Raw genomic sequence first — 25,918 nt, forward strand, 5'->3', positions numbered from 1 at the left:
TTACATTAGTGTCACAATTAAAGATAATACAACTTTTAGAGCATTATGAAGAATGAATGTTCTCAGTTGGAGCTATTATCAATGATTGAGGCATGTTCAGTTTTGAAGGAAAGTAACTACAGCCATGTGTTGATTGAAAGTGAAGTGAAAGTTTGAGTTGCTCAGTTATGTCCGACTCTTTGTAACCCCATGGACTGTAGCCCGTCTGGCTCCTCTGTCCATGGGGTTCTCCAGAAAAAATACTGGAGTGGGTTGCCATGACCTTCTCCAGCGGATCTTCCCGACCCAGGGATCGAACCCGGGTTTCTTGCACTGCAGGCAGAATCTTTACTGTCTGAGCCACCAGGGGAGCCCCGTGTGTTGATTACACTGGTACAAAGCACATTTAACCAAAATGGTAGAGTTTACTCTTCTGGCACTGCTTTTACAAAGCCTAGAAACAATAATTTATTTGGTCTCTTCTTTCTCTGCATTTTTCCAGCAACCACACATTCATGAGGGAAAACCTTTTTCCCTTGGGGGCTATTCCACACCTACTGCTCCAGGCTAGTTAAGAGGCTATATGCTTTTGCATGGCTACGCCTGGGTTTCGGCCAGAGTCATGTGATATCTGAATGCAAGAAGGACAAATGTGAGCTGAGAGCTAGGTGGCTCTTAGCTGAATAGACAGAAAGGATGGTTTTTGATTCATGGATCCATGGCTGACTAGTCTTTTTAGACACTGCTTTAATTATGTACTTGATCCTGTGTTATACAGTGTTCTTATTCAGGGCTTGGGTGGCTACCAAAGGCACAGAAGTCTCAGACTTGGGAGAATAGCAAGTTTGTGTATGATACCTATGAATTTGATTGAAGTTTTAAAGATGTCAACAGGCCAAAATCAACAAAATTTCAAGGTAATAGTGTTCAGAACTATCAACCCTAGATTAATAGAAAGTAGGGAGGCCTTGCTTCATGTAGATTAACATGAAAAAAATGTAAGGAGTTCAGGTGATCACACCTACCTCAGCCAGAGCCTGTCACTGCTGTTCAGAGCCTTGTCCCCCTCGCTGTCCGTTGGGTCGGGAGCAGTTCTCACTGTGAAAAATACAAGAGCTGTGCTAATCTCCTCTCACTGGGTAAACAGCTGGAGCTGGGTGTATTTTTTTAGTGATGTCACATGTCCAAAGATCAGTCACTGTACTTATTTCAGAGTTACAGAGTTTAATAAGTGTTCTGTGAGTACTAAATTATGCTTATATTTATTAGATATGTTATACTTGTGAGCCAAAGAATTAGAGTGAAATTATGATTATCTGCTTTAAAGTAAAAGTCACTCATCTGAAATAAGATATATTTGGATTGTGCCAGTTTCCTTAAGTTTATTTTCTATAACTTAAGTGGATTTCATTTGACCAATCAAACTTGTAATCCAATAGACCTTCCCTTTCTGTTCCATTAGAGCTAGTCTTTCATCACCCCTTGCCATACCTGATGTTGACTAACTAGGCTCATCCTGACTCGGTGGAGTGGATAATGGTAAACACATTTTACATGTGAGACACTCACACAAGCTCTGAAATCCACCACAGATTATCCAGCTATCATTAAAGGCTGTGATCTGAACTACCAATCTCTACTTGCTGCTCTTCATTTTAAGTTAATTTTAGGAAGTCTGTCTTTTAGAATGTCTTTGTAAAGTGTTCTTTGTAAATAATGACTGTGTATGTTTTCCACAAGGTTGGTCTCCTTTAGAAATGTTAAACATTTCCACAACTTGGGAAAGTAAGAGTCATCCTGGTGCTTTCTTTCCAGGTCAACAACTACAACATCAGCAGCGTGTCGCACAACTACGCCCGGGCCGTGCTGTCGCAGCCCTGCAGCACGCTGCAGCTCACCGTGCTTCGCGAGAGGCGCTTCGGCAGCCGTGCACACGGCCACCCTGAGGGCGGCTCGCCCCGGGAGGAGGTCTTCCCGGTGGTGTTGCACAAGCGGGACTCTGCTGAGCAGCTAGGCATCAAACTCGTGCGCAGAACCGACGAACCGGGCGTCTTCATCCTTGACCTGTTGGAAGGGGGGCTGGCGGCCCAGGACGGCCGGCTGAGCAGCAACGACCGGGTGCTGGCCATCAACGGCCACGACCTGAAGCACGGGACGCCCGAGCTGGCTGCCCAGATCATCCAGGTGAGCCCCGCCCGCGCCCACTGTGCATGCCCAGTCCCCGGCGGAGCTCAGTGCAAGTTCTCACCAGCAGGTAACACTGCAATCGGCCCGGGGGTGGTGCAACGTCACCTCACTGTTGAGCGCAGCCTCCTAAATTCTTCCACACTGTTTAATCCATGCTAGTCTAGCCTCACCCCAGCTGAGCTGCACCCCTCCTGTGACCTTCCAAGCGGGCTGTTTCTAAAGGTCCTCTGGTGTCACGTGGCTGGTGGTGGTGTCCACACTTCACCAGGGAGCAGCGAGACCCCACGGGAGCTGTGGTCAGTGAGGGTGTGGCTCACCTAGTCTCTCTACTCCCGTGCACTTCACAGTCCATAAAAATAGAGGAAGGTAACTTACTATTCAGAGTATCTCTATAGTGCCTTAAAAAAAAAAGAATCCAGAGCATTTCAAACACATAATATTCTCTGGAAGTAGGTTGTCATTATTAGAGAAAAGAAATGTGTTTTCAGTAACAGCATCAAAACAGATGAGTTAAAAACCAGAGAAGATCTTTAGGTTCTAGGATGCCATGGCCTCTAAGGGGGAGTTGGGGATGGAGGGGGCGTCCCACAGCCTTACAGGAAGGTAAAGCAAAATGGGTTTTTTTAAGCAGGCACAACACATACTGCAGTGGAAACCAAGCATTCGCTAACTGAATATCTGAAATTAAGGTAGGTTGATAGTCACGAAATATGTATACGTACATAGAATCAAATAACAGTGAGGTTTTAAGACTAAGAAAATCCAGGTTTCACTCCCCCTTTAACCTACTCCCTTTTTTTCCCCCACTTTTTGGTTAAATATAGCCTTTAGGGAACGTGCTTACAACCATACTACACTGAGAGGAGGTTCAGGCATTGGTCTTATTTCATAGACTTCAAGCTTAAAGAAATCGAATACCTGGACATTCCCTCACATCAGAGGCAGCACTCGGGGCACCAAGGGCTTTACCTGTGAGTTGCATCAGCTGCTGCACTGCTGAGAACAGTTGATCTTGTGGGGCAGGGGGAGTGGGAAAGAAAGTTAACCAAGTTTGGGGATTTGTTAAAGGAAATGAGTGAGTTGGATGGGCTTTTTGAAGTGAGAGGTCAGTTCAGTAAGATAGCCAGGAAGAGAGCAATATATATTGACTGACTGTGTTTCAAGCAGTGTTCTAAATTTCTAACCAAAATGTGGAAGATATAGTTACACAGGTAGAAAACACACTTAAAGTTTTTCATCGGTAATACATTTATTTGGATTTTTATAATTCAAATAGTTAAATCGTTTCATCATATTTTGTGCTGTGATTTTTTTTCCCCCAAAGCATAGAAAACTCAAGTTGCTCAATTTAAGTTTCTTTTCGAGAAAAATTAATGGGTTTGATCCCTGGGTTGGCAATATCCCCTGGAGAAGGGAATGGCTACCCACTCCAGTATTCTGGCCTGGAGAATTCCATGGACAGAGGAGCCTGGCAGACTACAGTTCATGTGGTCACAAAGAGTCAGATACGACTGAGCAACTTTCACTTTCAATAATCTTATTGAAGATTGTAAAAATAACAGATTCTGTGTCTAAAATGGAAATAAAATACCGAAGATAAAATATTGAAAATATATTAAAATTGAATTTGCACTAAACACTGCAAGCGATGTCAACATTGTTTGGAGAACATCCTTACAAACTCCTGAGTGTATATGTCCACAGATAGACACACATTTATATAACACTTACACATGCACTTACCTTGTAAGGTCTGAATTTGCAGCTTTGTGTCTGCAGCATGTTGTGAATGTCTTAACCACAAAAGTAAGTGTAGAACCATGTCCTGATCTTTACCAGCTGATTGATTCAGTCATCTCCTGTTGACAGACTTACATGTTTTGTTTTCATTTTAAAAGAAAGTTACCCTTCAAGAAGTCCTGGGGAGGAAGAACACCTCCTTGGGGAGGTGGACTGCTCTGCCTGGGTTGTTGAGGAGGGGGTCTGGGGAGGGTCTGTCCAAGAGCTGTGTGTGTATTTCAGCAGCAGACACCTTGAACCACAAGCTCACAAGACCAGCTCCCTTCCTCCTACCACCAGGCACTTGCAGCCACCCCAGGCAAGGCTCTGGCACAGTGATGGGAATTACCTGTGCTCTGTGAAGTGAGAAACATCGGTAATGACTGGCGGCTGTGTCTGTGTTTCCTCCAGGCCAGCGGGGAGAGGGTGAATTTAACAATTGCCAGACCAGGGAAACCCCAGCCTGGAAGCACCGTCCGAGAGGCAGGAACTCAGAGCAGCAGCCAGCACCACGCACAGACGCTGACTTACAACAGACCCAGCTCGCATAAGGTGAGGCACCTGCTCATGGTTCTGAATTCATCCACCCTCTAAGGATACGTCATTACAAGCTGGTGAGACTTTAATGAGGGCTCTTCACTCCTGGAGAAGATGCACAGAAGTATTTGTGCAGTGTGCGCGTCCTGCCACCTTGGAGAGTGCCTGTCTCAGTCCCTCAGTCAGTAGTTTCTTGGTGGGGAAGGTCTCCTGCCAGGTGATTAATGAGAAGTATTTGTCCAGAAAAATCTTTGGTTTGTTTAGTTCTGTTTGAAATTGGGACTTAACTTGCTCATTTAAATGTAAAGTTTACATAATTGAAAAGGCATAATGAAGACAATGATTGACAGCCTGTACTTAGCAATTGTGGGTAGTTTGCCTAAAACAGAATTAGACATGTGAATATTAAACACATAACTCATAAATTTTGACATTACATGTATAGCATATGTTTTTATCTTCTAGAATAGGAAGACTGCCCTAAATCTTTCAAAATTCTTGTATGTTTTATCCCTGCTTCTTCAGTATTTCACTGGTTTTGTAACTTATATCAAGGTCTTTTACTTGTGCTAAGAATTTTGATACTGTCTCACTTAAGTTGCAGAAATTTAAAGAGGGTTTATAGTTCCTTCTTGCTAAGTGAGCTTCCACAGTCAATCTCTTTAAGTAAAATTAAATTTCTTTACTAAACAAAAACATCTGTTGGTCTGCGTAAAACCACAGAAGTTCCCTGTGTGCTCAAATGACTTCTTAGTGTAGGACAGTATTTGAGAGAATACTTGCCTTTGGAATGTCACAGGGACCCTGAGAAAAGCACCCCTTAACAGCAGAAGTATTTTTGGCCTGTCAGGTGTATCTGGTTTCCTAGCTTAAGTACAGACTTCTCACTGGTTTCTGGTTTAGTTAATACATGTAAGAAATTGTACCCACATACTCGTTCTCATTTCGGAACTGAAATTGAAGTATATGAAGGAAACCTGTAATTTCGCCTTTGTGATGATGATCATGAAAAAGGACTTACTGTTTTGAATAGGAATTTCAAATAGTTGTTTCATACAGCTCATCCTTGCTTTATGCATATAATATATATTCCTAGAGTCAGACACGACTGAGCAACTGAACTGAACTTATGTGACAACATTTTAAATAGAATAAGTTTAGCATTACTGTGTACTCTGCAAATCTAATTGGTTAGAACAACCACATGAAATGTACTTTTAAGTGTTAGCTATTTACTACTAAAACACTGCATTTGTTATATAAAATCCTGATTTGGAAAAAGGGTCTCCTAGGGAAAACAAACACAAATTCACCCAAAAAACCCTGTTCAGATGATTATAATCATTATAAAAATCACGATATACATGAGCCGGCTACTCGGCCTCTAAGTAGCTGCTTAAACATTTGTATGATTTAGTACTTTAATTGAAATATACTGAGTATAGTCCTTAAAGTTTGGTTTAGTTCCGTTCCCAAGGAGAAATCGTATATCTGAGCCCTCTAGACAAATAAAACAACCATCTTTAATTGATTAAATACCTGAAAGCCAAAATTGCTTGTAAATATACTCAAGACTACTGAATTTACATGAGTTGTCTTAATAAAGTGGGTTTTGTCCATTTTTGAAGGCTACTAAGATAGATTTCATACCTTTAAACAGGCCACTGCCTTAAGACATTTCTAAGTTTTCTTCTAGGTCATAACATTTTCTAGGAGTGCTAGGCAGTTCTTGCAAGTAGCTCCCTTAAATAAAATTTCAAGAGTTACATGTGTTCTAGGATCAGAGAAAGGGAGATGGGCCTGCAGTTTCAGGGGCTGGATTAACAGATAGGTACATGTCAGTGTTTTCAAATCATGTCATTAAAGGAATGCTACAATTCTGTAACCATAAACCCATATTTCTATTGTTGATATTGTTAATAATGTTAACTCTTACCTGCATTTTCTCATAGTTGATAAATGTTGGAAACCTTCTGACGTTAGCTTTCCCTGTGGGATAGTAGTGGTGTGGTGTGGGTGCACACAAACATATGTATTACGGAGTGCATCATATTATGTGCACATATTCATATATTTGCATCTGCTCAAATCCCTGTGCAGGCACTTAAAGAGCTGTATGATTTGGGACAAGTTACAAGAGCTGAGCTGTTTCCTCATCCATAAAAGGGGAGAGCCAATAGTACTACTTACTTTGAAGACCACAGTGAAGATTAAATTAAATAATGTATATAGTGCTTCCCTGGTGGCTCAGTGGTAAAGAATCCGCCTGCTAATGCAGGAGACACGGGTTTGATCTCTGATCCGAGAAGATCCCATGTGCCAGTAAGCCCATGCACCACAACTGTTGGGCCTGTGCTCTGCAACAAGAGAAGCCACCACAGTGAGAAGCTCCTGCACCTCAATGAAGAGTAGCCCCCACTTGCCACAACTAAAGAAAAGCCTGTGTAGCAGTGAAGACCCAGCACAGCCAAAAACAAGTAAACTTAAAAAATAATGCATATAAAGCCATGAGCTTTGCACTTAGTAAGACTTCAATATTGTTTTAATATTCCTATTATATATATGTACCTTGATTTTATTGAATTCTATTTTCAAAAGAAAACTGGTTATCAAGAGTATCTCAGTAATAAGTAACAGTAACAGATGTCAATAAAAATAGCTTTTCCCTGAGAATATAGTTCGTTGAGGATTTATTTCCCTGTCATTAACTTCAAAAATTCAATTATTTTATATCCTTTTAGCTTTTCATAAAAGGTTTGAAGGTAGATTTGCATCTTCTTCATGACTTGAGTGCTCTGATAACCTTTGTTAGTCAGAATCAGAAGATAAGTATCTAGCCTTTTTGTTTTTGGCAGTTAGGAAAATCCACACTTTAATACCACTGTCAACTTTTCTCTCAAAGAATATAAGAGAAAAATGGAAGTAAAATTAATTGGCTTCTTTTCAGGATCTTAAAATTCAAGTGCATTATTTACTTGTGTACATTGATCCGACCTGGGAGCTCATGGTAACTATATACAAATGATGAGCTTGTTTTACTTGGACTTGACTGCGTCAGCAGCCCTGAGTGTTTCAGTCCCATGTACAGTCATGTGAGTTTGCCAGAGTTTGCCATTGTGTGCCTGTGAAGAACTGTGTATTGCTTTCAATTCTATAGTGATTTTTTTTATAAATGCCTTTATAGTTGCCACGTTAAGTTTTTACTCCAGCTGTCTTTACCTTGCTTATATATATTATTCATTATCCAATAAGTTTTTCTTCTCACATTTAGGATCTTGCCCAGTGTGTTACATGCCAAGAAAAACACATCACTGTAAAGAAAGAGCCACATGAGTCCCTTGGGATGACAGTAGCTGGGGGCCGAGGAAGTAAGAGTGGGGAGCTGCCCATCTTCGTGACCAGCGTGCCCCCTCACGGCTGCCTCGCACGTGACGGCAGAATCAAGAGAGGTAAGCTGGGGCTTGGACAGTTTCACCACATCTCTCAAATTCAGCTCGCGTTCTTACAAATAAAGAATATCTAACAGAGTTTCCTATTAAGCATAGCTTCTTAAAATAGCCCTTGCATCAAGAATCCCTGGCCTCCGGGATCTAATGCCTGATGATCTGAGATGGAACTGATGTAATAATAGAAATAAAGTGCATAATAAATGTAATGTGCTTGAATCATCCCAAACCATCCCCCGCCCCCAACCCCAGCGGAAAAACTGTCTTGCATGAAACTGGTCCCTGGTGCCTCAAAGGTTGGGGACCACTGCTTTACATGTGGAAGCATAAAGCCTCTATAAGGTTAGAAAAATTCCTAATGTAAAGTGAAATCACTGGAGCTTAATAATGGTTCTTTTACTTTCTAACAGTTACTCAAACTGTTGGGTTACTTTATGTTGGAAAAGATCCTCTAAGAGATTGATGTTCCCAGCATTATGGCAGAATAGATACTTGGAAAGATCATCTCTCTTGATTTTACTAACTGCCAGCAGAAATACACTTGCTGACTTTTAAAGTGTCTGAGTGGGAGGAAGCTCACAGAAGAGGTGGAGCAGAAGATAAACTTAATAAAAAGGTAGTGGTTTTAGGGAGTAATTCAGTCACAATTTCACAACCCCCCTCAATACTACTAGAGAAGGAAATGGCAACCCACTCCAATATTCTTGCTTGGGAAGTCCATAGACAGAAGGAGCCTATAGTCCATGGGGGTCACAAGATTTCAACATGACTTAGCAACTAAACAACAGGCAATACTATATAATTTGTATGGGGGATGGTGGTTGTAAAAATAGCATTCTCAATATATTTGGTTTGTTTGATACGGAAAAGTGAGTCTTAAAAGCTATTTTCCAGAAGTGAAGTTGGAGCCCTACCTTCACTTAACCTTCAATTAACTGATCCAAGACCTAAATGTAAGAGCTAAAACTTTTAGAAGAAAACCAAGTGTAAATCCTCACGGCTTTGATTAGGCAATAGATTAATCAATTGCTATTTTAGATATGACACCAAAAACACAAGCAGTAAAAACAAAAACAACAGAAAAGATCAGTGAAACTAAAAGCTTGTTCTTTGAAAATATGAACAAAATTGATAAACTTTTTGTCAGGCTCATCAGGAAAAAATGGAGAGGGCCTAAATCAGTAAAATTAGAAATGAGAAAGAAGTTAACAACCAACACCACAGATATACAAATACAAAGGACTGTAGAGACTACACTAGCAACTCTATGCCAATAAGATGGACAACCTATGAGAAATGGACAAATTCTTAAGAGAAGTACAATTTCCTAAGACTGAACCAGGATGATATAGAAAATATGAACAGACTGATTACAGGTACTAAAATTGAATGTCATAAAAAAGCTCCCAATAAATAAAAGTCTGTTACAGGTGACTTCATAGGAGAATTCTGTCAAACATTTAGACAAGAGTTAGCACCTGTTCTTCAGAAATTATTACAAAAAATTGCAGAGGAAGAAACACTCCCAAACTTATTCTATGTAGCCACTATCACCCTGATACCAAAACCAGACAAAAATACCACAAAAAAAAAATGAAAATTACAGTCCAGTATCACTAATGAACATAGGCTCAAAAGTCCTTAACAAAATACTAGCAAACTGAACCCAACAGTACATTTAAAGGATCATATACCATGATCAAGTGGGATTTATCCCAGGGGTACAAGGATTTTTCAATATCCACAAATCAATCAGGGTGATACACATTAACAAATTGAAGGATAAAAACCATATGATCATCTCAGTAAATGTAGAACAAGCTTTTGACAAAATTCAACATCCATTTATGATTAAAAAAAAAACTTTCCAGAAAATAAGCATAGAGGGAAGCTACCTCAACATAATAAAGACCATATGTGACAGACCCACAGCTAACAGATTCAGTGGTGAAAAGCATTCTGTCTAAAATTTGGAACAAGACAAGATTGTCCACTCTTACCATTTTTATTGAATATAGCTTTGAAAGTCCAAGCTACAACAGTCTGAGAGAACTCTAAATTGGAAAAGAAGTAAAACTGTCATTCTTTGCAGATGACATATTAATATTTAGAAAGTCCTAAACATGCTACCAGAAAACTACTGGAGTAGTTTTCAGTGAATTCTATAAAGTAGCAGGATACAAAATTAGTGCATAGAAATCTGTTGCAATTCTATAGACTAACAATCAAAGACAAAAAAAGAGAAGGGAACAATCCCATTTACCATCACATCAAAAAGAATAAAATACCCAAGAATAAACCTACCTAAGGGGTTTCCCTGGTGGCTCAGACAGTAAAGAATCTTCCTGCAATGCAGGAGGCCAGGGTTCAATCCCTGGGTTGGGAAGATCCCCTGGAGAAGGAAATGGCAACCCACTCCAGTATTCTTGCTTGGGAAATCCCATGGACAGAGAAGACTGGCAGGCTACAGTCTGGGGGATCACAAAGAGTTGGACACAACTGAGTGAATAACACTTTCACTGTTCAAGAAGGCAAAAAACCTGTACTCTAAAAGCCATAAGATGCTGATGACAGAAATCAAAGATGAGACAGATGGAGAGATGGATACCATGTTCTTTAAGTGGAAGGATCAATATTGTCAAAATAAATACATTACCCAAGGCAGTCTACAGATTCATTGCAATTCCTATCAAATTACCAATGGCATTTTTCACAGAACTAGAACAAAAAACTAAAAATTTGGAAACACAAAATATCTGGAATAGCTAAAGCCATCTTGAGAAAGAAAAGCAGAGCTGGAGGAATCAGGCTCCCTGACCTCAGACTGTACTACAAAGGTACAGTAATCAAAACAGTATGACACTGGCACAGAAGAGAAATACAGATCAATGAAACAGGACAGCCCAGAAATAAATGCTATAGTCAATTAATTACATATCTATAGTCAGTTACACGGGAGGGAAAAATATACACTGGAGAAAAGACAGTCTCATCAGTATATGGTGCTTGGAAAACTGGACAGCTACATGTAAAAGAATGAAATGGGAACATTCTCTAACACCATATATAGAAATAATCTCAAAATGAGTTAAAAACTAAATGTGAGACTGGATACTTACTATAAAACTCCTAGAGGAAAACATAGGCAGAACACTGATGAAAACTGAAGCAATGTCTGGATCCGTCTCCTACAGTAGTGGTAATAAAAACAAAAATAAACAATTGAGATCTAATTAAAAGATTTGCACAGCAAAGGAAACCAGAAACAAAACAGAAAGACTACCTACAGAATGGGAGGAAATATTTGCAAATGATGCAGCCAACAAGGGGTTAATCCAAAATATACAAACAGCTCAGATATCAAAAACAAAAAATAAAAATAAAAAAAATAGACGATCTAAACAAATATTTCTCCAAAGAAGACATTAGATGGTCAAAAAGCATGTGAAAAGATGCTCAAGATCTATGTATTTGTATATATACATAAAGCTGAATCACTGCTGTACACCTGAAAGCAACATGACATTGTAAATCAACTAAAGATCTAAAACAGTAAACTGGACTTTATAAAAATCACAGATTTTTCTGCTGCAAAGAATACATCATTAAAGTGAAAAAACAGCCCACAGAATAGGAGAAAATATCTGTAAATCATGTATCTGATGAAGGGCTTGTATCTAGAGTACTTATAGAACCCTTATAACAATAGTAAGAGATAAACCAATATTAAAATGGGTAAAGGATCTGAATAGTCATTACTCCCAAGAAGATACACAAATGGCCAAATAATCACTTGAAAAGATGCTCAGTGACACTGGTTATTAGAGAAACAAATTCATCACTTGGATGAATATAGTTTAAAAAGACAATAACAAACATTGGCAAGGATGTAAAGAAACTGACTTATAATTTGCCAGCAAGAATACAGAATGGTATGATTGTTTTGTAAAACAGTTTAGCAGTTCTTTAAAAAGTTAAACAGTTGTCATATGACCCAGCAAGTCCATTTCTAGAGAAATGAAAACATACATTCACAAAAAACTTGTACGTGAAGGTTTATAGCAGTACTTTCCATAATAGCCAAAAAGTAAAAACATCCCAAATGTCCATTTACTGGTGAATGGATTAAGAGAATGTGATTCATCCATACAATGGAATATTAATTGGCCATAAGAAAGAATGATGTAGTCCCACATTCATTCCCACATTCTGTTGTACAGTAGAAATGAATCTTGGAAATATGCTAAGTAAAAGAAGCCAGTCACAAAAGACCACATGATTCCATATATATGAAATATCCAAATTATATCTATATGTCTATATATCTATCTCTAGAGATAGAAAATAGATTAGTAGTTGTTTAAGACTAGTGGTACGGGGTTTTGGAGGTGATAATAAAAATGTTCTAAAAATGAATGTGATGGTTGTACATCTCTGACTATAAAACCATAAAATTACAGATTTTAATTGAATGGTATATGAATTATATCTTTATAAGGCTGTTTTTTTTTAAGTTATTCTGTTGTGGAATTTGAGGTAATTTTATTTGTTTATATATATTTTTAATTTTTCTACAAAGAGAATGTTTTGCTTTAATAATATGAGAAATGATGAATTGGGAGAGGATTTCTGTGGACTTTCTTAGTACAAATGTTTGTGCTTCTTATAAAACTAATCCTTTCCTTCCTAACCTTTTATATAAGCTGCATTGCTCTTTTTCATAATATGACTCAGTGTAGCAACAGACACCATTTTTCTTCCTCAAGCAGAACATGTTCAAATCCTGAATTTCGTTTGTGTTGGCCCAAGGATACCCTCTCTACACACTCTGATAAGTTTGCACTGCTTGAGCTATGTAGAGCTGTCTAGATGTATAAAACTGTATAAATATAAACTAGAATGTATTAAAAATCCATTTCTAAGGGCAAAAGATCAAATCATTTTCTTAATTGGAAGGAACTATAGAGAGAGAAATGACAATGTCCAGGGCCCGTCCACTGCTACACCAGTGCTGACAATGTGAACCCAACTGAATCCCACAGCCACAACTTTTCCTGTATATTACTACATTTTTAAAAATGTTTTGAATTATTTGGGAGTGTTCTCTGTGAACTGGATTTTTCCTCAGTATTCTAGAATTATAAAGAAGAGAAAAATGGTCTCTTATCTCATTGGAGTTTTTGGATCTAACCTTTGTTGATTAGTTTACAGATAACAGGATTCATAGGGAAGTAACCACTTGGTAACTTATTTTCCTTGTTTCTTCATTTGAACAGGTGACATCTTGTTGAACATCAATGGCATTGATTTGACCAATTTAAGCCACAGTGAGGCTGTGGCTATGCTGAAGGCCAGTGCCACGTCCCCCACAGTGGCCCTGAAAGCGCTGGAGGTGCAGGTGGTGGAGGAGGCTGCCCAGGGCTCAGACGAGCCACCCAGTGCTGTCAGTGAGAACGAGTACGACGCCAGCTGGTCCCCGTCGTGGGTCATGTGGCTCGGGCTGCCCAGGTACTGAGGCTTTTCTGTTGTTTTATGGAAAAGTGTCATTACAGCCGTTATCAGGGTATAGCACAGCAAGTTGATGAGGAAGGAAAGAGGCTTTAGTTAGATAAAAGTAACAACCCACTCCAGTATTCTTGCCTAGAGAATCCTGTGGACAGAGGAGCCTGGTGGGCTGCCGTCTATGGGGTCTCACAGAGTCGGACTCGACTGAAGCGACTTACCATGCATGCATGCATTGGAGAAGGAAATGGCAACCCACTCCAGTATTTCCCAGGGACGGAGGAGCCTGGTGGGCTGCCATCTGTGGGGTTGTACAGAATCAGATGTGACTGAAGCAACTTAGCAGCAGCAGCAGCAACAACAACTTCAAATCAGGTCAGTTTTTCTTTGTGCTGGTGTTCAGTCGCTAAGTCATGTCTGACGCTTTGTGACCCCATGGGTTGTAGACCAGGCTCCTCTGTCCATGGGATTTCCCAGGCAACAATAATGAAGTGGGTTGCTATTTCCTTCTCCAGGGGAACTTCTCAACCCTGGGAACAAACCCATGTCTCCTGCATTGGTAGGCAGATTCTTTACCACTGAGTCACTTGGGAAGCCCCTGGTTTTTCTTAGGTTATTATAGTCAAAAAGGTAAATTTAACAATAAGAGCTAAGCTGAAGAGATTTACATATGCTTATAAAAATGACCCCTACTAGAGGCTCCCACATGGGCTGCTGTGAGAGTGGGCATTCAGTCTCCTGCTCAGAGCTGTCCTTTACCAGCCTTCACTCTGACACATGCTGGGACGTACTGACACGTGCTACTAGAGGCTCCCATGTGGGCCGCCATGAGAGTAGGCGTTCATTCTCCTTGCTCAGAAGACTGTCCTTTACCTTCACTCTGACACATGCTGGGACTCAGGTGTATTCTCCACTGGGAAAACCAGGCCAAAGTGTCTTCCTGTCCCAGAGCTGTTCTAAAAGCCCTTTCTTAATCCTTTTAAGTCTTCCTTAAAAGGAATGTAAAACTGAGTTTTTATTGGACATAGAGAGTCTGTAAGCCAAATCACTGATGTCACGAGTATGTGCTCTTAACCCCTGTTAGAAAGAGGTCACAGCTTTTGACCAGCTGACCAGCCAAGACATTCTGCAGCTGGTTAGTATCTGGTCATGAGACGTTTGGGACCTCCGACCATGGCTGTGTGGGTTTGGTACTGAGGTAGGGAGGATGCCCATTACATTATCATCTTCGTTTCCAGCTCAATTTAGGTTCTTACTGTGGAGAATACTGAAACTGAACTATGACAGAACATTCTTTTAACCCAGTGTGAAAATGATCGGTTTTTTAAGTAGTAAGAATGTACCAGTTTCTGAGCCATCTGGCTTCATTTGGAATAAATTACTAATAGTTAGCATTTATATGGGGCTGTACGGTTTATAAAGTATTTTCACATAAAGAATAACAGGGTAAAAAAAAGAATAACAGAAAAAAGCAAGAACATTATTGAATTTAGTTTGTTAATTAATTTGCTAACTTGTTCTCTTGGTTAAAAGAAAAAGAAGGGGAAAAAAAAGAAGGCCCAAGGTTGTAATAGGATTACTGTTACAGGGACCTATAGGGCTCTTGTGGAGAGAGATTTTTTTTTTTTACAACAAATATGATTAACTGCTTCATAGGTTTATTCCAAGCACCAAAAGTGATCTTTCCCCCCATTAAAAAGTCAACATAGCTATAAATGCTTGCTTTTCAATTCCTACAGACATGCCATTCTAAGTTGTGAGGTGTTGGCCCTGAGAAGGAACCTAACTGATTATAAACATTCATCCCAAAAGTCTTTGTGAGAAGTTGTGCCCTCATGCTGAGCAGTTCCACACAGGTCCCCCCCACCTCTGCCTCTGGACAGGACAGGACCAGTGAAGTCCTGGAGAAACACTCCTGCTACTTGTAGCTCTCTTTTTTCTATTATCCCTGGCTAGTTTGGGGGTCAGCACTTCTTCCTGTGTTCAGAGCATTTTCTGATGTGCCAGGAACAGTAACAAAGATTTTAGGTGAGAAATAAACAATATAGTACAAGGCAGTCAACAGATTCAATGCAATGTCTATCAAATTACCAATGGCATTTTTCACAGAACTACAACAAAAAGTTTTAAAATTCATATGGAAACACAAAGGCCTCAAATAGCCAGAGCAATCCTGAGAAAGAAAAACCGGTAAGTGGTCAAGATGGTGGAGTTAGAAGGACCTGAAGCTCACCTTCTCCCACAAACACATCAAAAGTACATCTGCACATGGAATGAGTCTCACAGAGTGCCTGCTGGCCGCTGGCAGATGACCTCAGACAGCTGAAAGGGCAAGAGAATCTTGGGCTTGAGGACTGGGGTTGGCTGTGCAGAAATAGCCAGGGAGTGGTGGGCATCTGCTGCGACTGCAGAGGGTGTACACGGAGGACAGCTGGCCACCCTTGAGACCAGGTGCCAGTGTCTGGTGATGTCCAAGGCGAGGGGCAGGACCCACTGTTTTCCCCATATGCACACTCGCAGAGGGCATGACACAGCCTGCACAGGATCCAGGAGCCATCATGAGCCACTACTGCCGCCCCCCCAGACACCAGGAGGGTCACAGCTGCTGCCGTCTCCCTCTCAGACTCCAGGCATGGTCACAGGACACCATCATGTGAGCCACTGCTGCCACCACCTGCCCAGATGCCAGAAACTCACAAACCACCATTGCTGCCCCCTGGGACTCCAGGAGTGGTCTCGAGCTGCCTCCATGCCCACCGTGTGCTCTGGGGGTGCCACCACTGCCACCAGAAACTCCAGAAGCAGGTCAGCCACTGCATCTGCACACCCCCATCAAAGGGACACGACCGGCACACACTGAGGAGAGGCGGCAGGCATCCATGCTAAAGACAGCCCTCGCACCAAATATATTAAACCCTCACAAGTGACACAGGGGTGCCCCCTCACGTAAATAGGCCCCCAAGACCACAGTTTTTCCTAAACTCAGAGTGAGAGAAATAGAAGTAAAGTAAAGCAGAGGAACCATTTCCTGTTAAAAGGCTAAGAGAATTCCCCTGAAAGAACAAACAATGAAAGACCTCTTCAGTCTAATAGACACCAATTTTAAAAAGGAGATAATGAAAATATTGAAGGAATTAAGAAAGGTTATGGACAGAAATGCAGAGTACTGTAGAAATGAACTAGAAATACAAAGAAAAACCAAGAAAAATAAGAAAGCTCATTTGCAGAGACAGAAGCTGAGCTGAAGGCAATGAATAGCAAAATGAATAATGCAGAAGAATGAATAAATGACCTGGAAGAAAGAATAATGGAAATCACCCAGTCAGGACGGCAGAGAGCCAAGTGGGGGGAAAAAAAAGTGAAAGCAAGAGTGCCATGGGGTAATATAAAGTGTGCTGGTTTACTCATAATAGGAACTCTGGTAGGGGAAGAAAAAAGAAAATGAGATCAAAATGTATTTGAAGAAATTATGGCTGAAAATATCCCAAACCTAAAGAAGGAAACAGATACTCAGGTTCAGGGATCACAGAGAGTTGCAAACAATCTAAACCCAAACAGACCTACACCAAGATGTAGTATAATACAAATGACAGAAGTTAAAGAGAGGATCCTAAAGGCAGCAAGAGAAAAAGTTGATTACAAGGGAACCCCCACAAGGCTATGAACTGACTTCTCTGCAGAAATGGCAGCAGGCAAGGGAGTGGCGAGATAAATTCAAAAGTCCTGAAAAGAGAAAAATATACCACCCAGGATGCTCTCCGCAAGAAGATTATCATTTAGAACGGGGAGAGAATTTCTCATACAAGCAAAAACTAAAGAATACAGCAATACTAAACATATCCGAAACTCTAATAATTTGGCCACCTGATGCAAAGAACTGACTCATTGGAAAAGACCATGATGCTGGGAAATATTGAAAGCAGGCGGAGAAGGGGGACAACAGAGGATGAAATGGTCAGATGGCATCACCGACTCAATGGACATGAGTTTGAGCAAACTCCAGGAGTTGGTGATGGACAGGGAAGCCTGGCATGCTGCAGTCCATGGGGTTGCAAAGAGTTGGACGTGACTGTGTGACTGAATTGAACTGAAAACATATCCGAAAGGAAAGATTGAAAGGTCTTCTCTAAATAGGAAAAAAAAAAAAAAAAAAAAGTAACAATCTACAGGAAAGAGAAAATCATAAGTGGAAAATAAATCACTTATATAAGCCAGTACACAGATTAACATATCATTGACCAGAGACGTATGTTTTTAGAGAGTAATACAATTAATGTGCTCAGTTGTGTCCAACTTTCTGTGGCCCCCCTGGACTGTAGCCTGCAAGGCTACTCTGTCCATGGAATTTTCCAGGCAACTTTAATGGAGTGGGTTGCCATCTCCTTCTCCAGGGGATCTTCCTGACCCAGGGATCAAACCCACTCCTCTTATGTCTCCTGAATTGGCAGGTAGATCCTTTCAAAACTGATGCATCACAAAATTTTGGGTTTCTAAAAGAACCCCCCTCAAAGATCCATTTTGTTTACTATCATGGAAGATAAAAGAACATATTCTAGAGGAAATACCACCCATAGGACTAAAAAAAAAAAAAAATGCCACCATAAAGTGTACCATCTGCTCTTCCAGGGGAAAGCACAGTGAGACACTATGTTTTTGTAATAGATGTTGTGATCCCCTGAACAGAGGAACCCGCCACACTGCCTGCCATGCTCTAATGAAATACTAGAATGCTTTACAGTAAGACATGTACAAAGTCTCAAATAAATAAGTGCAAAAAAAGTTGCTGATGTGATTTGAGTTTACTCAGATGCAGGTATTTCAATATTCACTAACATAACAAATTGCTGGCACAGGTGTTACATTTCTGCAAAGGAACCCCCCACCCCAGTCCATAATATGTTAAAAAAAATAATAATAATTCCATTAAAGTGATGACGACCACACTGAACAACAAAAGAATGAAAATGAAGATGTAAAAGAGGTCATCAAAATCATATAAAATGTGGGAGAGGAGAGTAATTAAATGTAGATTTTTTTCCCCTCTAAAATGTGTTTGAGCCTATATGACTACCAATCTAAGGCAAATAGATATAGGAAGTGGGTAACATACTTGAAAAACAAGATAACCACAAATCAAAAATATAAAATAGATTCACAGAAACCAGAAAGAAGAGAATGTAAGTATAATACAAAAGAAAATCAAACCACAAAAGGAAAAATGAAAAAACAAGGGACAAAGAAGAAATATAAAATCAATGGGAAAACAAAGTTTAAAATGACAATAAATATGTATATACTACAATAAATATCATGTCTACTACTGTGGACAAGAATCCCTTAGGAGAAATGGAGTAGCCGTCATAGTCAACAAAAGAGTCCAAAATGCAGTACTTGGGTGCAATCTTAAAAACGACAGAATGATCTCTGCTGGTTTCCAAGGCAAACCATTCAGTATCACAGTAATCCCAGTCTATGCCCCAACCACTAATGTCAAAAAAGCTGAACTTGAACTTGGACGTTTCTATGATGACCTAGAACTAACACCAAAAAAAAAAAAAAAAAAAGATATCCTTTTCATCATAGTAGATTGGAATGCAAAAGTGGGAAGTCAAGGGATGCCTGGAGTAACAGGTAAGTTTGGCCTTGGAGTAAAAAATGAAGCAGGGCAAAGGCTAACAGAGTTTTGCCAAGAGAACGCACTGGTCATAGCAAACACCCTCTTCCATCTACATGGACTTTACACATGGAAATCACCAGATAGTTGATACTGAAATCAGATTGACTATATTCTTTGCAGCTAAAGATGGAGAAGCTCTATAGAGTCAGCAAAAACAAGACCAGGAATTTACTGTGGCTCAGATCATAAATTCCTTATTGACAAATTCAGGTTTAAATTGAAGAAAGTAGGGAAAACCACTAGGCCATTCAGGGATGACCTAAATCAAATCCCTTATGATCATACAGTGGAAGTGACAAATAGATTCAAGGGATTAGATCTGATAGAGTGCCAGAAGAACTATGGACAGAGGTTCATATCATTGTATAGGAGGCAGTGATCAAAACCATTTCCAAGAAAAAGAAATGCGAAAATGTAAAATGATTGTTTGAAGAGGCCTTACAGATAGCTGAGAAAAGAAGAGAAGCGAAAGGCAAAAGAGAAAAGGGAAGATATACCCATCTGAATGCAGAGTTCCAGAGAATAACAAGAGATTAAAAAAAAAAAAAAAGTCTTCTTAAGTGAACTTTGCAAAGAAATAGAGAAAAACAATAGAAAGGGAAAGACTAGATATCTCTTCAGGAAAATTGGAACTATCAAGGGAATATTTTGCCCAAAGATGGGCACAATAAAGGACAGAAACGGTATGGACCTAACAGAAGCAGAAAATGTTAAGAAGAGGTGGCAAGAATACATAGAAGAACTGTACAAAAAAGATCATAATGACCCCAGATAACCATGATGGTGTGATCACTCACCAGACATCCTGAAGTATGAAGTCAAGTGGACCTTAGTAAGCATTACTAAGAGCAAAGCTAGTGAGGTGATGGAATTCTAGCTGAGCTATTTCAAATCCTAAAAGATGATGCTGCTAAAGTTCTGTATTTAATATGCCAACAAATTTGGAAAACTCAGCAGTGACCACAGGACTGGAAAAGGTCAATTTTCATTCCAGTCCCGAAGAATGTTCAAACTACCACGCAATTGTACTCATTTCACATGCTAGAAAAGTAATGCTCAAAATCCTTCAAGCTAGGCTTCAACAGTATGTGAACTGAGAACTTCCAGATGTACAAGCTGGATTTAGAAAAGGCAGAGGAACTACAGATCAAATTGCCATCATTTGTTGGATTATGGAAAAAGCAAGGGAATTCCAGAAAACCATCTACTTCTGCTTCATTGACTACACTAAAGCCTTTGTGTGGATCACAACAAACTGTAAAATTTCCAGTGAGAGCCAACTCATTGGAAAAGGCCCTGATGCTGGGAAAGAGTGAAGGCAGGAGGAGAAGGGGGCAACAGAGGATAAGATGGTTAGATGGCATCACTGATTGAATGGACATGAGTTTGAGCAAATTCTGGGAGATAGTGAAGGGCAGGAAACCTGGGGTGTTGCAGCCCATGGAGCAGCAAAGAGTCAGACATGAGTGAGCAACTTAACAACAAAATACATATCTTAGTAAATTACCTTTAACATCAGTGGATTAAATGCTCTAGTCAAAAAACAGAGTGGCAGCTGGATTAAAAAAAACAAGAGCCTATGATATGCTGCCTGTAAGAGACCCACTTTAGGGCAGAGGACACATGGATTAAAAGTGAGGGGGTGGAAAAACATTTCATGCAACAAATTACAAAAAAGTGGGGGCTGTAGTACTCAGACAAAATAGACTTTAAAGGCTATAAAGACAGTATATAATGATAAAAGGATCAATACAAGAATAGGATTTTATACTCGTCAACATATGTGCATCTAATATAGGAGCACCCAAATACAGAAAACAAATACCAGCAGACATAAAGGGAGAAACTGATGGGTATACAATAAATAGTAGGAGACTTTGACACCCTAGTGACATCAATGGACAGATCTTCTAGACAGAAAATCAGTAAAGCAACAGAGATCCTAAATGATACAACAAAGCAGTTAGGCTTAATTTATATTTTCAGGATATTACATTTTTAAAAAACCCACAATGCACTTTCTTTTCATATGCATGTGGCACATTCTCTAGGAATTAACCACATACAAGGGTACAAAATAAGCCTCAAGAAATTTAAGAGTACAGAAATTATATCAAGCATCTTCTCTGATCACAATGGCACAAAACTAGAAATTAACCACAGAAAAGGAAGAAAAATCAATTACATGGAAACTAAACAACATGCTACTAAAAAAATCAATGGGTCAACAAGGAAATCAAAGAGGAAATTTTAAAAAATACCTCGACAGATGATAGTGAAAGCATACAAAATTTGTGGGAGTGCAGCAAAATTATAGGGAAGTTCAAAGCAATATAGACCTTCCTCAAAAAAACAAGAAAAATCTGAAATAAACAACCTAACCTACCACTTGAAAAGATTAGAAAAAGAACAAACAAAACCTAAAGTTAGCAGAAGGAGGAAAATAAAAGATCAGAGAGGAAATAAAATAGAGATTTAAAAAAATAGGAAAAAATAAACACCAAGAACTGGTTCTTTGAATGGATAAAAAAGATTGACAAATCTCTGGCCAGGCTCACCAGGAAGAAAAGAGAGAGAGAACCCAAATAAGCAAAATAAGAAATGTAAAAGGAGACATAACAACCAATGCCACAGAAATACAAAAAAAATGAGAGAAAACTATGAACAATTCAGTGCCAACTAATTTGACAATCTAGAAGAAACAGATAAGTTTCTAGAAGCATACAGCCCACCAAAATTGAATCAAGAAGAAATAGATAATTTTAGATTACTAGAAGTGAAATAGAATCTGTATTTATACTATCTTAGACTTTTTACTTTATATTGGTATATAGCTGATTAAGAATGTTGTGATAGCTTCAGGTGCACAACAAAGTTACTCAGCCATACATATGCATGTATCTATTCTCCCTCAAGCTCTCCTCCCACCCACTCCCTACAAACAAAAGTCCAGGACCAGATGGCTTCACACCAAATATACAAAGAAGAATTTAAACCAAACCTTCTCAAACTCTTCCAAAACACTGAAGAGGAAGGAATGCTCCCAAAGACGTTCTGTGAAGTCACCATCACTCTGATGCCAAAACCAGACAAATTGCCAAATTCACTGGATCATAGAGAAAGCAAGGGAATTCCAAGAAAAGTCCTTGATGCTGGGAAAGACTGAGGACAGAAGGAAAAGAGGGTGTCAGAGGATGAGATGGCTGGATGGCATCACCAATGCAATGAACATGAACTTGGGCAAACTAGGAGATGGTGAGGATCAGGGAGGCCTGGTGTGCTGCAGTCCATGGGGTCTCAAAGAGTCGGACACAGCTGGGCAACTGAACACCACTGCCACCACCACCACCTGTGGATGGCAATTTGTTATGTAAGTGAACATTGAAATGTCTCTGGTCAGTATACTTTTGCGTAACAAAAGATACATTAATACGTCTCTGGTCAGTAATGTGTTTGAGTGGCCATATACCCAGGCAATCCACAGAATTTAATGCTATCCCTATCAAATTACCCATGACATTCTTCATAGGATTAGAACAAATAACCCTAAAATTCATATAGAACCATAAAATACCAGAATTGCTAAAGCAATACTGAAGAAAAATAGCAAAGCAGGAGGCAAAATCTTTCAGACATCAGACAGTACTACAGAGCTACAGTACTTGAAACAACATGGTAGTGGTACAAAAACAGACATGGATCAATGGAACAGAATGAGCCCAGAAATAGACCTACACACCTGCCATCAATTAACCTCCAACAAAGGAGGCAAGAATATACAATGAGGAAAAGTCTCTTCAGCAAGTATTGTTGGGAAAGTTGTACAGCTGCATATAAATCAGTGAAGTTAGAACACATCCACTCGCCATACACAGAACAAACTCAGAATGGCTTGGAGACTTAAAACAGGACCCCATAAAACTCAGAAGAGAACATAAGCAAAACACACTTTGACATAAGTCATACCAATGTTTTCTTAGGTCAGTCTCCCAAGGCAATAGGAATAAAAACAAAAATAAGTGGGACCTAACCAAATTTACAAGCTTTTGCATAGTGAAGGAAGCCATCAACAAGACAACCTACAGAATGGGAGAAAATATTTGCAGACATGTGACCAACAAAGGTTTAATTTCCAAAATATATTGATATAAGCAACTTATACACTGAAACAACAGCAGCAAAAAACAACCCAATCAAAAAATGGGCAGAAGATCTAAATAGACATTTCTCCAAAGAAGAAATACAGATGGCCAATAGGTACATGAAAAGATGTTCAACATCACAAATTATTAGAGAAATGCAAATAAAGATACAGTGGGTACCACCTCACAGTCAGAATGACCAACATCAAACAGTCTACTAATAAATGCTGGAGAGTGTGTGGAGAGAAGGGAAGTTCCTACACTGTTGTTGGGAATATTAACTGGTGCAACCCCAATGGAGAACAGTATGGAGGTTCCCCAAGAAATTAAAAACAGCTACCATGTGATCCAGCAATCCCACTGGGGGGATATATCCAAACAAAGTTATAATTCAGAAAGATACACGCACTCCTGTGTTGACAGCAGCACTTCTCATGATAGCCAAGACATGGAAGCAACTTAAATATCCACTGATAGAGGAATGGATAATGAAGATGTGGTACACAATACAGTGGAATATTACTCAAATGTCATTTGCTGCAACATGGATAGACCTAGAGATTATCATACTGAGTGAAGTCAGACTAAGAGAAATATCACATAATGTCACTTATATGTGGAATCTAAAAAGAAAATGATACAAATGAGCTTATTTACAAGACAGAAATAGACCCACAGACATTCAAAAATAAACTTAGAGTTACCAAAAGGGAAACATAGCAACAAGGGATAAATTAGGAGTTTGGGATTAACATATACACATCACTCTATACAAAACAGATAATCAATAAAGATCTACTGTATAGCACAAGGAACTGTACTCAATATTCTATAATAATCTATATGGGAAAACAGCCTGAAACAGAATGGATATATATATAACTGAATCTCTTAGCTGTATACCTAAAACAACGTTATAAGTCAACTGTGGTGGTGTTTGGTCACTAAGCTGTGTCTGTCTCTTTTCGATCCCATGGAGCCTGCCAGGCTCCTCTGCCCGTGGGATTCTCCAAGCAGGAATACTGGAGTGGATTGCCATTTCCTCCTCCAGGGGATCTTCCCAGCCCAGCAGTTGAACTCATGTCTCCTGGACTGGCAGGCAGATTCTTTACTGCTGAGCCACCCGGGAAGCTAAATCAACTACACTCCAATATAAAAGAAGAAACACAAGATACTAAAACCTAGTTTGAAAAGTGAAAGTGAAGTTGCTCAGTCGTATCCAAATCTTTGGGACCCTGTGGACTGTAGCCTACCAGGCTCCTCCGTCCATGGGATTCTCCAGGCAAGAGTACTGTGGAGTGGGTTACCATTTCCTTCTCCAGGGGATCAAACCCGGGTCTCCCGCATTGGAGGCAGATGCTTTAACCTCTGAGCCACCAGGGAAGCCCAAGTTTAGTATAGGTCAAAAGAATACCTGTCACTAAACAGCCACTATTCTGTGGACTCAGAGGTCTCTACTGTGTGCAAACCAATGTTCAGTGACTGTGGGTCAGAAGGGCTGTCATGTGGGGCAACAGCTCTGCTTTCCCTCGTGGGGCGGGGGCCCTTCCACTGTGTGTGCTGGCGTGTACACACACCTGCTTATTTGTGGTGTTTTATCTCCTGCAGAAGATTCAGAATAACAAAAATAACCTGTACTGTCCTAAAACATCAGGCCAATGCCTGGGACTCCTCTCTACTGGAAGCCTTTTTAACACATTAATGACCAGAGATGTAGTAACACCACAAGCGTTCCTTTCTGCAAAGTCACTTCTGTCAGTGTTCTGTTAAATGCCTCTTATTGAGCTAAGAAACCGGAGCACATGAGCAGCCCTGCTCTAGCATGTTGTATGCTGCTCCCCATTGTAATGGACGCACAGACCACGGTGTAGAATCACAACAAAGATGAACAGGCTGTGAAAGCCTCACAGGCTGTAAAAAGCCTCACGCTAATTTTTCTTGGTCTCTGTGCTGACAGTGCCCTTCACAGCTGCCATGACATCGTCTTACGAAGAAGCTACTTAGGAAGCTGGGGCTTTAGTATCGTCGGTGGATACGAAGAGAACCACACCAATCAGCCTTTCTTCATCAAAACCATCGTCCTGGGGACCCCTGCTTATTACGACGGAAGATTAAAGTGAGTCTTGTTGTGTTTAATGATGTGCTTTGCATTTACTATGATGGACACGGTCTAGACCAAGGTCAACTCTCAAGTCCAGCCTATTGTCCGTCCTTGTAAATAAAGTTTTATTGGAACATACCCACACTCCCTCGTTTACCTGTCTCCCCGGGCTGCTTCTGAGATGTGATGGCAGAGCCAAGTGGCCAGTCCTGAGACCAGTGACTCGCAGAGCCCAGGATGGTAACCTACCATCTGGCCCTTTACAGAGACAGATCTGCCAGGCCTGATCTAGCCTGAAGCATCCTGGTACCACAGGTCAGTGCCTGTTGTGAGATAAACAGTAATGCAGAGTCATGTGGACACATTGTAACCTGAAGCTTGCCCTGAGCACCTGAGTCCAGTCCTGTCATTAGGTGACTTTTTTTCTAGAGCACTTATGTCAACTTAACGCTCAATTCATGCAAGTCCACGTGAGAGGGATTTTGTTGCATTTTGTGTTAGATCCCTGGCAGCCAGCATGGGGCCTTGCATTCCTAGTAAAGGTTTCATCAGTATTGATGGGTGATGT

The 25,918-nt window shown here is 40.1% G+C and overlaps 1 protein-coding gene across 1 annotated transcript in view; it reads left to right on the plus strand.

Moving 5' to 3' along the window:
* Positions 1-25,918, plus strand: part of LNX2 (ligand of numb-protein X 2) — an 87,854-nt gene that overhangs the window by 58,497 nt on the left and 3,439 nt on the right. Inside the window, exons 5-9 of the mRNA XM_061133288.1 lie at positions 1,795-2,163; positions 4,357-4,497; positions 7,754-7,931; positions 13,205-13,436; positions 25,207-25,365. Of these exons, the coding sequence (XP_060989271.1) occupies positions 1,795-2,163; positions 4,357-4,497; positions 7,754-7,931; positions 13,205-13,436; positions 25,207-25,365 (1,079 nt within the window). The remainder of the gene's footprint in view (positions 1-1,794; positions 2,164-4,356; positions 4,498-7,753; positions 7,932-13,204; positions 13,437-25,206; positions 25,366-25,918) is intronic.

The sequence above is a fragment of the Dama dama genome, chromosome 30, assembly GCF_033118175.1.
Source record: "Dama dama isolate Ldn47 chromosome 30, ASM3311817v1, whole genome shotgun sequence".
Classification (NCBI taxonomy): domain Eukaryota; kingdom Metazoa; phylum Chordata; class Mammalia; order Artiodactyla; family Cervidae; genus Dama; species Dama dama.